Source organism: Mixophyes fleayi, chromosome 10 (genome assembly GCF_038048845.1).
Source record: "Mixophyes fleayi isolate aMixFle1 chromosome 10, aMixFle1.hap1, whole genome shotgun sequence".
Lineage (NCBI taxonomy): Eukaryota > Metazoa > Chordata > Amphibia > Anura > Limnodynastidae > Mixophyes > Mixophyes fleayi.
The window spans coordinates 37842275-37856256 of record NC_134411.1 but is presented as its reverse complement, the minus strand read 5'-3'; the positions used below and the strand labels follow the sequence as shown (position 1 = coordinate 37856256).

The following is a 13982-nucleotide window of genomic DNA, read 5'->3' as shown; positions in this document are numbered from 1 at the left end:
TGATAGGGGGGGCGCTGTTCTATTCCATTTAGCTGCATGTCGGTATTACAACATCCTTTAAGGCTTCTTCTGTTTAATATCCACGCTTGTAGCTGCATAAAAGCCGACTGTCTGCACTGAGTTCAATAACCGCATGCAAACTGTTATGTTAAAGGATCAAACCGCCAAGGACAAAGCACTGCAACACATGGCAGCCATGTCCTCTGCTCAGATTGTATCCGCTACCGCCATTCACAACAAGCTGGGACTACCAGGGATCCCGCGCCCAGCCTTTCCTGCTGCTCCCGGGGTAAGTGTTCTCCTCTCGGCTTTCTTCGCCTGTTAGTATGATTACTGTATCGTGTTGGTACCTCCTGATTAAAGGTTCTGGCCGCCGTAGGCCCATACACCCGTAGAGCATCCCCCCTTTCCTTAACCATTCCCCATAGGAGGGCAGGCTCCATATCAGATTTAATGGTTTGCATTTTTGTCTTAGCCTGTTTGCAGTTTTAAGGACACTTGTAACATTGTATTTATATCTGACTCTTACACTTAAAGTAACCAGAGTAATACTGTACCTCATACAGATGGCGCGTAATATGGACTCCATAAATCATGCAACATTTTTAAGGTTAAAGGCTAAATGATTCAAATACTTTAATTTTCTGGTTCTCTTGCTCTTCTAGAGAATAATTACCAGATAATCACCAGTTTTACTTCCACTGTTCTGCCAGAGGATTCTCATTTTGCAGCGACCCCTCATTATACTGCTGTGTACCCTCTATTATAAATGCAATCTTGCATAAAACCAGCTGTAATGTGGCATTTGTGTGTTGGATATTCACATGTTTAATGTGTAGCCTTCTTCGTAATGCTAGATTTGTGGTGCAAAGAGGGTTCTGTACGTACGGATTCCAGGAAAGTGATAGACTGCAAGCTCCTAGGAGCAAATCCCTCTCCACCCTTATTTTACATCTAAACTCATCTTGTTGCTCCTTAAATGTAGATTGCGGCCATGTCTTGTCCACTATACAGTTTAAAAAGTTTAAAAGCAGACTGCATCCTTTAAAAAAAATTAAGCTACATTTTTTTTTTAATTATTAATAGTAAATAAGGACAATGCATGTAGCTTTCATTTAATTATATTAATCTTTTTATCCACAGTACTGGCCAGGAATGCTTCAGACAGGGCAGCCGGGATCTTCACAAGAGTAAGTAGGTGCAGTAAAGCACCATATACAGAGACATATCGTCCCTGGCGTATATCGGGGGTAGCGAATGTTTTAGCAGATGGAGAGATGTTGGGTGACAACGCACCGATTATGAAAGTAAAATAAAGTCCTCTATATGAAGAGTAGACGAGGGTACCAATGAGGGAGGTCCAGCTTTTATGTTGCTGAAAGGCAAGAGATGGCTTTTACCCCTCGCTGTGCCCGGCCAAAGTTGGGTGACAGGTGGTTTCGCTGGAATGTTTCCCTCTCACCCTCATATCTCCTTAATGACCCAGAAAAACCTCCATCTGTGGTATAAAACTGAGATGTGTTTCTAAACTGTTTGAAGGACGTCTTTCTTACCCACTTCATGTAAAATAAAAAGGTGAAAGGAGGGAAATTGCAAGAAACAAATATAGCAGAAGCCCTGTAGTGTGAAGATGAGGGAAGTAGGGAGGACGAAAGTTGCAAGAGTCCTGTAGAAAGTGGAACTCTCCAATCATCTCATGACCCAAATGCACTGACCTGGGGGTCATTGTCCTAGTGATACAAGAGTTGTAGGGGAATGGGGGTATTGTCATTTCATAATACTCACATTACTGAAGCCCAGGCCAGAGAGAACATTTTGCTGAAAGTGGTCAGCTCATAACCGGATCCTACTTCCATGGTCAAACTATTTTCCAAGCAGTGGGGTGAGAACCCTGACAATATATTAGGGCGGGATCTTTAGTTATAATGACCAGGGGATGGGATTATGTAGCTGTACCCAGTGCTGCAGTTACTTCATGTAACTTTCTCAATAACCATCTTACTGTAAAGCTAAGAACCGCGCACTTCAGTCTCCATCCTTCGTCCTGTGTAATTGGCTGCAGATATTAGTACAGATCACACCTAATACTACAGGGTTCCCGGTCACCTGACACACCGCCAGAACGACCATCAATAGACCTGATTTTCTGCCATAACCTGATCAGATATCCATAATGATCTGCATTTATTTTAATTTTTTTTAGGTCTGAAAAGCTCATTAAGGCCCCAAAATGGCAGTGTTGTCGGTTACACACACACACACACACTTTCACCATACATGACGTTTCTGATTTAAAAAATAAATATTTTTAAAAAGGGTTGAATTAAGCCACGTGATCTGATCTGCAGACAAATTCCCTGCCAGCGAGGCATCTGGTTATGCATGACAATGGATTAAGAAGTATTTATTTATTACACCTTGCTATGACTGGGGACTTTTTGCTAGGGAATTAATAAAACAATATTTCTACATGCATATGAGAGGTAACTGCATTGCAGGGAAGATATTGTAGCTGAGTGTGTTTCTGTCTTTTATTTGCAGCGTTAAGCCATTTGTCCAACAAGCATATCCCATCCAGCCAGCAGTCACAGCGCCTCTTACAGGTAACGTGTGCACTCGGTTATCTGTATCTACCCCCGAGTGTTCCCTGCTGTCCTGCTTCTTACAGGGATCTTCTGTACAATATATGTATATAATACTCTCCGTATCTATACGTTCATCTCCTCCATCCTCCTCTTTCATCATGTTCACGTCCCTCCCTCCCCACCTAATTACCTCACATTACCTACTTTCTTGCCTCATGCCTCTCTCCTCAGATGATCTCTATCAAAATGTAGATATTTTGCTTATAGTTGTTTAACATTATGATGCAGGAAAGGGATGAGCTCTGTGATGGTAGAACACCCATTTTTGTACAATAAAAGGATTGTTGGATAAGTCGCTGCTGCTTTATATGCAGCAGATTCTAATCCAGCTGACTGTAAATATGACTGAACCCAGGAGAATTCTTCATGAAGTATTTTCCTTAGAGTGTAGTCATTTCAAGAAATGTTTAAATTCCTCCTGCTTTCCTCGGGGGGGCATTGAACACAGGTGCGCCTCGAAGAAAGTTTAATTAATCCACAAGGGCAAAGCATCACATGGAAGGAAGAGATTGTGATTATGTGTAACTCACAATGAATGAGCCCTCTGACATTAAGAATTGTGTAGTGGCGGCTCGACGCCTTTCGCTCTTGATTTACAATTGCATAGAAGTAGACAAACAGAAATGTCTGACTACCGGGTGTTACTACTTTACTAATGGGAACTGGGAAGTGACCGAAAATCTGTTTAGATTAAGGAAAGGCAAGATATTGCAGTTCACACCCCTCCACATATTAAAAATATTTTTGGGGCGTAACTTCACATCAATATGAATAGTCCCCAGTACCCGGCAAAGAAGGTTTAAAATACTAAAAGCCAGAGATGGGAGTATGGAAAGCGTTTCTAGTTTGAGATGTTCCCTACTGATAATTGGAATTTCTTTAAACTACAGGATTTGAACCCTCCGCTCCCCCCACCTCCTCGGTCCCCGCATGGCAAGGCCGCTCCATCGGCACAACCAAGCTCCGGCTGGTAGAATTTTCTGCATTTCTAGAACAGCAGCGGGACCCAGAAGCAGTAAGTGGAACGGAGTAACTACTAACCATGACTTTAATGTTTAACGTGGAACTGTGATTAATACCAGACAATAATGTATCTTTTTGTTACTGTGTAGATTGGAACTTTTCTATTTCAATATAAGAATTTAGTATTATAGTAGATGTTATAAGAGTATTAGAAGTCATCCGAGTTTTTCAATCCAAAAGTACTCAACGTGGAGCTTTAGTGGCTTCTAACATTCTTATAATCCTCAGTACAGTATATATTATGCCCTATAGAAAACAATGAGTAATATACACTTCTAAATTCTGGTGCCAAATAGCAATAATCTGTGACTTGTGGTCCCTGCCGAGACATTTACACAAATGGGTCATGTGACTCAAATTGGAGAATTTTAGCCTAAATATAAATACTTGTATTATTATTATTATAGTCAACAGTACAAGAGACGATATAAGATAAAGGGGTTTAGTTCTTCTTAATCCCCTATTCTGCCTCAATAATTAATTGAGGCAGAATAATTCCAGGGCATATTGTTCTATTCCGTGTGGGCTTTTATAACATTTTTCTGTACCTGCATTCCACCTCGTGGCACAAAGTACCTGCCTGGTGTCCCGGTCTATCAGATGGGGTCATGACGAGTACTTGACTCATTATTCTTTTCTGAGCAGCCGGATTCCTGCGTGGGGAAGGCTGTGTGCAGGCACCTGTCTCTTTGGCAAGCTGAGCCGGCAGCTGCAGTCTGATCTAAGAGCTGTCTTTAGGTATGTTAGTGTAGATGGCATATAGAATATCTCATTCCAGTGACATTCCTGAGAGTTCTCTCCATCATCTCCTGACACGTCTCTTCTTGTTGCCTCAACCTTTATGTATTTCTCAGCTAGTAGGTTTAATGAATGTGCTAAAATATATATATGAAGCCTATGAATTGTATTCATGTCCCACCCGCTGTTTTTTCCTTTTCTTTTACTTTTGTTTGAATGTAGTGGTCATTAATACGGCTTTTAGTGGTACGTATCGCGATAGAACACGGTCATCCTTCGCGCTGCCATTCTTGTACTAGCTCATCCCGCAGAAGTGGCTCCTAGCACAAGCGTTGGGAATCTCTACTCTGAGATTGGGAGATGGGAAAGGACACAAGGTGGTTACTATAAAGAGGAGACGGCCATTAGTGGACTAGAGGGGGGAACCAGTGGAAGTGTTGTCCGGTGTTAACAAGTTTTTAGATTTTTAATGGCTTTGTTGCTCTGCACCAAAAAAGCCTCTGAAACAACAATTTGCCAGAAATGTTTTCTTCCATTTCTGACATTTTATTTTGAGGCAAAATTTATTTCTTTAAGATAATTAACAAGGCGTCCTAACTGGAAGATGACGGGTCTCCAGTGGAAGGTTGGACCAATTATCTATTACTGTTTGTTTTTTTTATGCCACTCCAGGACTCACCTGTGTCTTGTTCTTTCCATAATGTCATTGTGCTCTGGGCTCCAATAATGTTGGATACGGGTCTGGTACGTTACCCACTTCTGCATGTGGATACAGATCTGTACGGGGTGTTGGACAGGTTTTTATTGGGTAACTGATAATAAAACACGTTACACTGTGGAGAGACGGACTGGCGCCCACGTACAGTGAGGTTTAGCCGAGTGGTGTAGACCACAATATCTGTGACTGATTTGGGCAAGTCCTGAGACGTCTTGTGTTCAGTCCATTTAACTTTAACATTACATGGATCTCTCCTTGTGGCTACTGTGCGTCTTACATTATCACAGAGTACAGGTAATGTCATGTTATGTGCTTACCCTCATCCACACTACGTGCTATTTAAGTTTAACCCTGCGGGCGCTGCCCTCTGCCGCATTCCTCAGCACAGCAGTCCCGGTCGTCTTTGGCAGCCCTGGTGTAAAACGAACCCTCATTAGTTCTGCAGACAGTGGCCGGGGCAGGAGGCTGCAGACCCTCCTAGGGCCATAGTAGGGCAAGTCTGCCTTTTTATAACAACTATTTTAAATGGCCTGCACTCATGCACAGCTATTTTGAGAGGTGGGATTAGTCACATGCAAGGCTGGGATATCTGACACTCTTTACTTGTCTGTCAGGGTCACAGATCTGTTGTTTCATATAGAGGACACAGGACTCGTCTGGTTTATTCTGTTACACCCATGACAGTTGTTTGTTTTACTTTAGACAGCCGAATACAATTATTCTTAATAAGTCTGAGCTTTAATTATTTTGTTTTCTTTTGAAACTGAGTATATTGTACAGATTGGATAGCAAAATATACATTTTGTCCTAGCTTTTTTTTTTTCCCTGCATGTGTGTAATAGACTCAAAGAATCCAACTTCTTAATACAACATCACACTAGACTGAATCAATCTTTGGTTGGATACGCTCTATAGCAGCGTAGGTGACACTAGGGGGTAAATGTATCAATCTCCGGTTTCTTCAACTCGCGGGAGTTCGGCGAGATAACAGCTAAAATTTAAAGCGGCGCTGCCTTGTAAAGGCAAGTTTCCCTTTACAAGGCAGCGCCGCTTTAAATTTTAGCTGTCATCTCGCCGAACTCCCGCGAGTTGAAGAAATCGGAGATTGATACATTTACCCCTAGGTTTTGCTGGTGTTTGAGCTAGTAAGCTCGACCCACTGACGTCCGGTAACTGACTGAGGTGGTGGGGGTTGGTATATGTACATTAAACCAAAAGGTTCAATAAATTCTATCAGTGTTTCTAACCAATGTTTTAAGCTAAGGTTAGGTGTTACGGTGTTCTATTTATAAGAAATAGACCCTTTTGGTCTATTGTATACATTTATGTAAATAAAAGGAGGACTTGTACTGTGCTATACCCCTTGTGTATTCTGCTCAGTTTACTCCACAAAATATAGATTCATTTGTGTAGTGTATTCAAATTTAATACCCCCAACTAAAAAAATAGAAGCCCAGGGTGTGGCACTAAACGGTTCTATATGAAATGTCCATATACAACCCACATCCAGCTGATGTTACTTCGCTGTAGATAAACCTGTAAAGGACTTTACGTCACTATCTGTCCTTCCTTGGTGACACATCAGTGTACCAGAGAAAACAAATTCCCAGTACTGTACTAGCTGTTTCTGCTGTGATGTGCAGGCTAAACATTTAGTAAAATCTAAGTTTCTGCTTTGGTGTCGGTGATTTTTAAACAAATGTGTATATTATCCTTAAACTGTGGCGCGTCTCCTGGTCAAAAGTCAACTAATTATTTGAAAGAGAAACTGTTCTTTCACAAATCCCTTTCTGAACCATGTCCCCACTGTACCTGACACCGTGTGTATTGGAGCCTATTGCTAATGGAACGTATTGCGATACCACAGCACGTGGCTCCAGAACGACTGCGATGCCGGATAATTAATCTGTCGACACCAATAGGATCATTATCCGACATGGTGGAAAATACGGTAATAAGATGTCATCCTGCTTTGTTTTTACCGCACTGACCGACAAAACTGGAAGTGAGTGTTCGAAACGCTCCCCCGATTGGCAAATGGCCGATTTTGGCTTCTACATCCTGTTCCTTGACTTTTGGGTTGTACGACAGGATCAGCGAGTGTTTGGGAATTCTAAGGATGCTAAACTAAGTTTTGCAATGCATGCTAAATGAGAGCAATAATAACATTATCTACGGAGTATAACGTGTCTATATGCTTTACTGAGCGGTTACAGGAAACACAGACCACACCTTTTACTGCTTATTTACACTGTTGCTGCATTTCAGGCTTGTTTTACTTTACACAGAGGATGTGTGGATTTCTTAGTCACAGATCATGTTAAGTAAGTTGAATTGATTTTTTTGACTGTATAACTAGAGAAGTAGATAGAGGAGGAGCAGTGAATGGAGCTCATTTAGGTTCCAATAATGCATTTGACACCGTTCCACACAGCAGCTAATCTGTAAATTACGAGGATTCGTTCTGGATTCCTGGGTTCTTCAGTAGGTGCATGAGGCGCTGATGATAGATATGTAATTTACTATACTCTGCCTACGTTAGACACCTTCCCTCCTCTCAAAGGCGCAAGTGGCTGCAAGTGCCAGAATCACAAAAATCTACACACACGTGTGCGCCCTCTTACCGGGCATGTGCCGAGTGATTTCACAAGATACCATTAATCAAAACCTGCATCATCCCCTTTGTGTTAGCATAGGGTCTAATCCAGGCCGGGACAAATGTATGCAAAAAAGTTAGAAGCCAGCATAAAATAATTGTAAGCCCTGTAAAATAAATTAGGGCTGTGGTGATGCTCATTAGCAGTCACATAACACATGCCTAGTAGCAGAACATACTGGCCACATTATCAAGGTGATCTACCAGCATTGAGCCCAATTCTGTGTAAAGTCCCTAATTTGCGGCTCCCAGGAGTATTAAGTGCAGCAGGTTAATTTCCTCTCTCCCCGCACTGGTTGGTCACATACTTGACAGTCAACGCTGTAAAACGCTACAGCTTCTTATGGGACAATGAGGTCACAGACAGACAGGCGCGTTGTGCAGCGTTTGCTGGGAATTGTATTGTACTATACACAACTGTAAATGACTGGATCTAAGATTGCACCGTGTGTGGAAGCTTCATTCCATCGACGGCACAGGATGACACAGTTTCTATACAGCTGGAATTTGCCTAGGTGAAAAAACCTAAGTAACTAAATGCAGGTACAACATTAGGTTATAGTATTGTCCAAAATAGTACCAGTGAGACGCCAGGTTGTTAATGTCTGTAATCTAGCTGTTCCACAATTCTTATTTCACAATTGTATATTTCAATACAAGCTATAAAGTAACACAGCTCAGAGGGTCTAGAATAAATATACTGAATGTTGGAATACTGATATATATAAGTTCAGGTTCTCTGAATGAAGACAGATGGACACAACTGCATTCAGTGTATACAGGATAAATATAACAGCATGACTTCTCTGTAACACATCCATACAGAAGAACAACAGGGAGCATAACACAAGAGCAGGAAGGAGAAAACACAGGGTCAGACAACACAAGTGCACACTGCCTATCAGTCATGTATCCCCCCCCCCCCACAGTTATATGTAACTATTAACACTTCAGGTGCTGTGGAACACAACAACAACCCATCTCAAACATATGAGGATTATTCCACAAGATCCATCTTCTTCATCAATTCCTCATAACGCCGTCTGAGTATTGGCTTAGCCGGCACATCCGCAATCATAGTCCCAGTTGGACAGAATTGCAGTTCAATAACGCCTTTGTCTTGCAGTACCTCACGTCAATATGTTTAGTACGTGGCTTTATTTTCTCTGTTTATGACAACTTTGTACATACTTGATTGCCTTCCAGGATAGGGATTGATTTGTGCATGTCTGCCAGGAGGTGCCCAAACCAGATTGCTTCTTGTTGGTGGTATATTCTGCTTCATTTGATGAACACACCACCGGTCCAGTATATAGTACTATTCCCAAGTGATAGCATAAACCTGGTTGTCATTAGTGCAGCCTACATCTGGATAATGGTATATAATAATAATCTTGGTGATTGCCCCCTCAGGTATATTATGACACTTGTTTCAGCATTCCAGGGTTGTGGAGTTGGAACTGCATCTTTTAAGCACAGCAATTTCTACTGCGACATCATTGTCTGTCATTGTCTTAGATATAACGATGGCTAGTGACCTAACCATATGGGGGTTTATCTCTTTACCCTTGTTTGTCCTCTAAGTATTCAAGTTCCATAGGCGCTCTTGCTTCCTTTAGCAATGGAAATTTAGTGTTTCTGATTGAGCAGGAAACTTCAGTCTCTCTGTTTTGTATTATGATAGAAGTAACATTTCCCAAATATTTGATCCAAACATGTTGTCTCCATCCAACTGCTTTATTCATGGTCCATCCTCCATGCAAGGGACTTGGTTTATGGGCCATAGAGAGAATCTTTCTGAATATTGCCCGCTAGGTATTGGTTTTCTAATTTTAGATCCCTGGCGGTTGTACTATGTATAAATAATCTTACTGTAAGGAAATGCAGTTTTTATGTGTTGCTTGGAGTCCTTTATTGGCTGCAGTAAGTAAGAGGGGTTATTGTGGGTCTTTACCACGGAGTAGATGTTTAATCATAGTCTTGGCTAAATGTTCACGAGTATTCTCTGGCAGTTGTGTCATCTAGCTTTCTAATGCTCAAATTCTGCACTTGTCTAGTATTTGATACAAATGTCCACTTGCATTAATGACTAGCTAAGCAGAATCCAGTTATAAAATATGAATACAGTGACAATGGTACAATACAATGTAGCAATCAACAACGTTTACTTGTTGCAAGTGCAATAATTTCATTCTATGAAAGAAATGTATGAAAAATTGTGGGTGAATGCGGACACCAGAGGTGACTTCGCCTGTACCGCCACAAGATAAGGTAGTTTGTAGTATCAGATATGCATCCAACATGGAACGTTTCCGGTGTACACTGGTGGAGTCGTCGGTCCTGGTTCTGTATCAGTGTCTGCGCTTATCTATTCTCCATGAGAATTTGACATCACAATATAATAATTTTCATGTATGATAAACTCTCTAAGCATCCCCTGGTAGCACTCTTATGTTTAGCAGTCCTGATTTTTAATTAGGGAGTAGTAAAACATACAGTTTTGAACAGCTAGAGAGTAATCTTTAGTTCGCTCCTTCCTCAAAGCAATTCATTATTTTGAAAAAAAAAATTCGTGTCAGTGGGGGCAAAATATATTTAAATTAGTTTGTGTTCCTACAGTGTGCTCAACGTCCAGCTATAACTGCTATTGTGCAAAAACGTAACAAGCTGTTCTTTTGTTAATAACATGTCTATGTATCAGTTGTTTTTTATGCCATACAAGGAGAAAAGGAGATATAAGGTTGCAATTTGGATTCACATCATAAAAGATACCAATGTTAATTTTGTAGCCATTTTCTTTTGTGCCCTCGATTCTTGCAGAAAATAATTAACATATTTCTATTTAGTTTATTCACAATGTCCATGCTATATTCTCATAGCTTTGAAGTGGTCTAAGAATGTGTTAGAATTGCTCACAGATGCAGTATGAATGAAAGTGTTGTCTGGAGTCTTCCACAACCAAATTGTACCAAAATGTCCCAAAAAAAAAAGGACTAATCTTAGAAACAGATTGTAAAGTGCACTTTAAGCTATTAGAGAAGTACAGAATCTGTGTAATATAGCATGGACATTGTGACTAGAGAAAGCAGTCTATGCTGGTGAATCCTGAGTGCATCTCTAGTGCTTGCAGACCTGTTCATGCGTGGATGGCTTTAATATATTGATATATTTTGATTCCCTTATTTGTACTTCCTCTTACAGTGCATGCACTGATCTATATATTGTATAAATGTCCACTAACATCCTGTTATTTTGTGACCTTGGGATACCTGAGACAGTGTTCTTGTTTATTGTTATGCCAGGAATCTCTGTTGCGCTGATCTTTCTGGCTTTCTCCTTTGGCTGATCTTTTCCCAAGAGTTAGGTTCCAATATTTCTTGTGTGTAATCCTTGTTTCATGCCTTCAAGCTTGAGCTGTTGAGGAGTTTAGTGGATTTACATGCTCACGGTTAACCGGTTGACCTGTTTCACTGAGCCGTCCTTCTCCTTCTGTCACACATACCGGCAATACCTCGTTTAGAGGTTGCTATTGTCATCATTTTGGTGTTCTTAACATATACACCAAGGTATTGGCTCACTTTGCAGGTTACTCTGAGTAATGGAGATCTTACAGTTTCCTGTTTCCCAATTTAGAGAAGATGGGATGTGCACTTCTGTTGGTAGGTAATTTTGTAAGTGGGTCACTGTAATTGGTGTCCCCTACAATTAGGTTGCATCTTTATTTTTTTCTTTCTGCAGCTGTTTTTTTCTGTATAATAAGGTGCTATTATCTTGTGTTTAATACCATGATGTGTTAGAAATTGTTTAATGTCTCAGCTATGAGCTGCTGCGTTTGTGGAGACTAGCTGTTCTGCTTCATTAGCTAAGTTTTTATATATCTGGAGGAGTCCTCTATGAAAGTCACAAGATACTTGTTCTCATCTGGGGCCCCTGTTCTCATTGGCCGGCGCACATCACTATGGATCAGCGACAATGGATGACTCGCTCTGCTTTAAGTAGCTGCACACTTGCAGCGTTTGCTGGAGTAGGAGCAGTGTTGGTTTATTGCATATGGATCCCTGAGTCTCGGGTACCTATGTCCTGTCCTTTGTGACTGTAGCGTTAAGGTCTCCACTTTCTTACGGGTGACTGCTGTTCCCTCGGCTAGGATTTCTGCACCATGCTGAATTGTACATACATATATACACATAAGTGTTTCACAGAGAGAAAGATTTCTCTAAATTCAGAATATGCAATACATCATCTTTCACAAGTGTTTTGCGTTTTTGTCTAGAACTTGTGACACCGCTATAGTAGCCCTGAACAATTCCTATTACATTCTCCACATTTTCAAGAAACACTTTCTCATTTTGTTGATACATCAAATGGATGAGCAGATTTCTTGCACAAGTTTAACCACCTGTTCCTCTGGGTATCTGCTGCTTGGAGTTTACATTTCAGTAGAATTTTCAGATTATTTTTGATGTGATTCTTTTGATTCTTTTTTCATTCTCTTGTCTTGCTTATAATTCCAAGTGGAGCAGTTTTGCTTTAAATATCCTAGGCTCTCACACTGAAAATACTCAGATTTTTGCTTTTTTAAAAAAATCAAAAAATTTCTAAAGCTGTAGGAGCTGTTTGTATTCTTGCTGTCTCTCTTCCTGCTCTCCTTTCCTTCACACAATGTATTCATCAATTTCATTAGCTTAGAGTTTGTCAAATATGAGTTGTGATTCGGGTTGAGGGTAATTAATATAATTTGTACATTTACTTGTTTTTGCAGTTCTTGGGTGCAAAATATGCATGGAAGGTACACTTTGCTATTTTCATTTTATCTTTTATGTAATGGATGTAATTATTTTTTTGTGGCTGTGTTGTGTTTTTTTTTTTTTTTTAGACAAATGTATCATATTCTGCAGGTAAGCTGTTTACGGCATTGCCTGTTCATTTTATCCCACTACTCAAGACCTCTGTGCACTTCCCACAGGTCATCTTTACATAGAAGCTTTTTAGCTTTGAGATTCTCTAGCTGGCAGTAATTGTTTAGCCAGGTTGTTAGCATCTCTCTGACTCTTCATATATTTAAAGTATCAGATTATAATGCCATGACATAGGCAGAAAACCTGTGATAATACTGACCTGTAAGTCTTTATAAATGAGGACAGTTGGACTCACTTGGGGAGCAAGAAAGTGTCTTTATACAGTGAACAAAACATAAACTGAACCGTATACGGCACCAGGGAGCCTGACGGTGTAAACTGAAGGAACACACAGGGTCACATTTAACTCGCAACCATTTTCCCTCCCTGCAGTAGTCTTGTTGTATATACTAATAAGACTTTAGGTGCTGTAGAATAATCTGCTTGTTGTCACTGTAACATTTCTTTTTTAATGGACAATACAACCTCTGGTTATACTTTGTAGGAGAAGGCCATATTTGGGCAGTGTTTTTTCCACACCACAGATGGAAGCCCCACGTTTTATGCAGGTTGGGGGTGGGACCTGAGCGTAGCGGTGTGGACTCAGAAACTGAAAGTCCCCTCCGTGTAGTCCATTAAAAAAAAAGAAAAAAAATCAAGCAGTTTTGGTAGACAAGTTGTGTTTTTGAAACGTTCTATAGACAACGGTCACAATATGGGTCATAAAAATTGCCAAAATTTTGGTTATAAGAAAAAAAAAAAACAGTCTCTGAAGATAAACTGTGTATTTTGCATAAACACATTAAAAACAATCATCTGAGCAATTCATAATATTCTAATGGTGGGTATAGATAAGATACCATTGTAAAATTCAGTATTTAGAATAGATCTGGAGATCTCCTTTTTCTGACGACTATGAAACGACTGGGATACAATTTGCGTTTCTTGAACGGTTACGCCGTGAAGCTTCGTCTCTGCATAGACATGTGCGTATAAGGAGGTTGCATATTATGCAAGTCAGTACAAACGTTTCATATCATCATCATCACCATTTATTTATATAGCGCCACTAATTCCGCAGCGCTGTACAGAGAACTCAATCACATCAGCCCCGCCCCATTGGGGCTTACAGTCTAAATTCCCTAACACACACACACACACACACACACACACACACATACACTAGGGTCAATTTTGAAAGCAGCCAATTAACCTACAGTATGTTTTTGGAATGTGGGAGGAAACTGAGCACCCGGAGGAAACCCATGCAAACACGGGGAGAACATACAAACTCCACACAGATA

General features: G+C 40.5%; 1 protein-coding gene and 1 long non-coding RNA gene across 5 annotated transcripts in view; one reads left to right on the top strand and one right to left on the bottom strand.

The window, feature by feature from the left end:
• Positions 1–13982, bottom strand: part of LOC142104024 (uncharacterized) — a 275970-nt gene that overhangs the window by 59708 nt on the left and 202280 nt on the right. Inside the window, exon 5 of one of the 2 annotated variants that reach the window (XR_012679494.1) lies at positions 13503–13652. The exons of the other annotated variant lie outside the window; for it this stretch is intronic. This is a non-coding gene — a long non-coding RNA (uncharacterized LOC142104024). Of the gene's footprint in view, positions 1–13502; positions 13653–13982 lie in introns of those variants that run through there. 2 annotated transcript variants of the gene reach the window in all.
• Positions 1–13982, top strand: part of TEAD1 (TEA domain transcription factor 1) — a 99800-nt gene that overhangs the window by 73259 nt on the left and 12559 nt on the right. For all 3 annotated transcript variants that reach the window (XM_075188458.1, XM_075188460.1, XM_075188459.1), the window contains 4 exons: positions 155–289; positions 1144–1190; positions 2542–2603; positions 3536–3660. In XM_075188458.1, coding sequence (XP_075044559.1) covers positions 155–289; positions 1144–1190; positions 2542–2603; positions 3536–3660 — 369 coding nt within the window. The remainder of the gene's footprint in view (positions 1–154; positions 290–1143; positions 1191–2541; positions 2604–3535; positions 3661–13982) is intronic.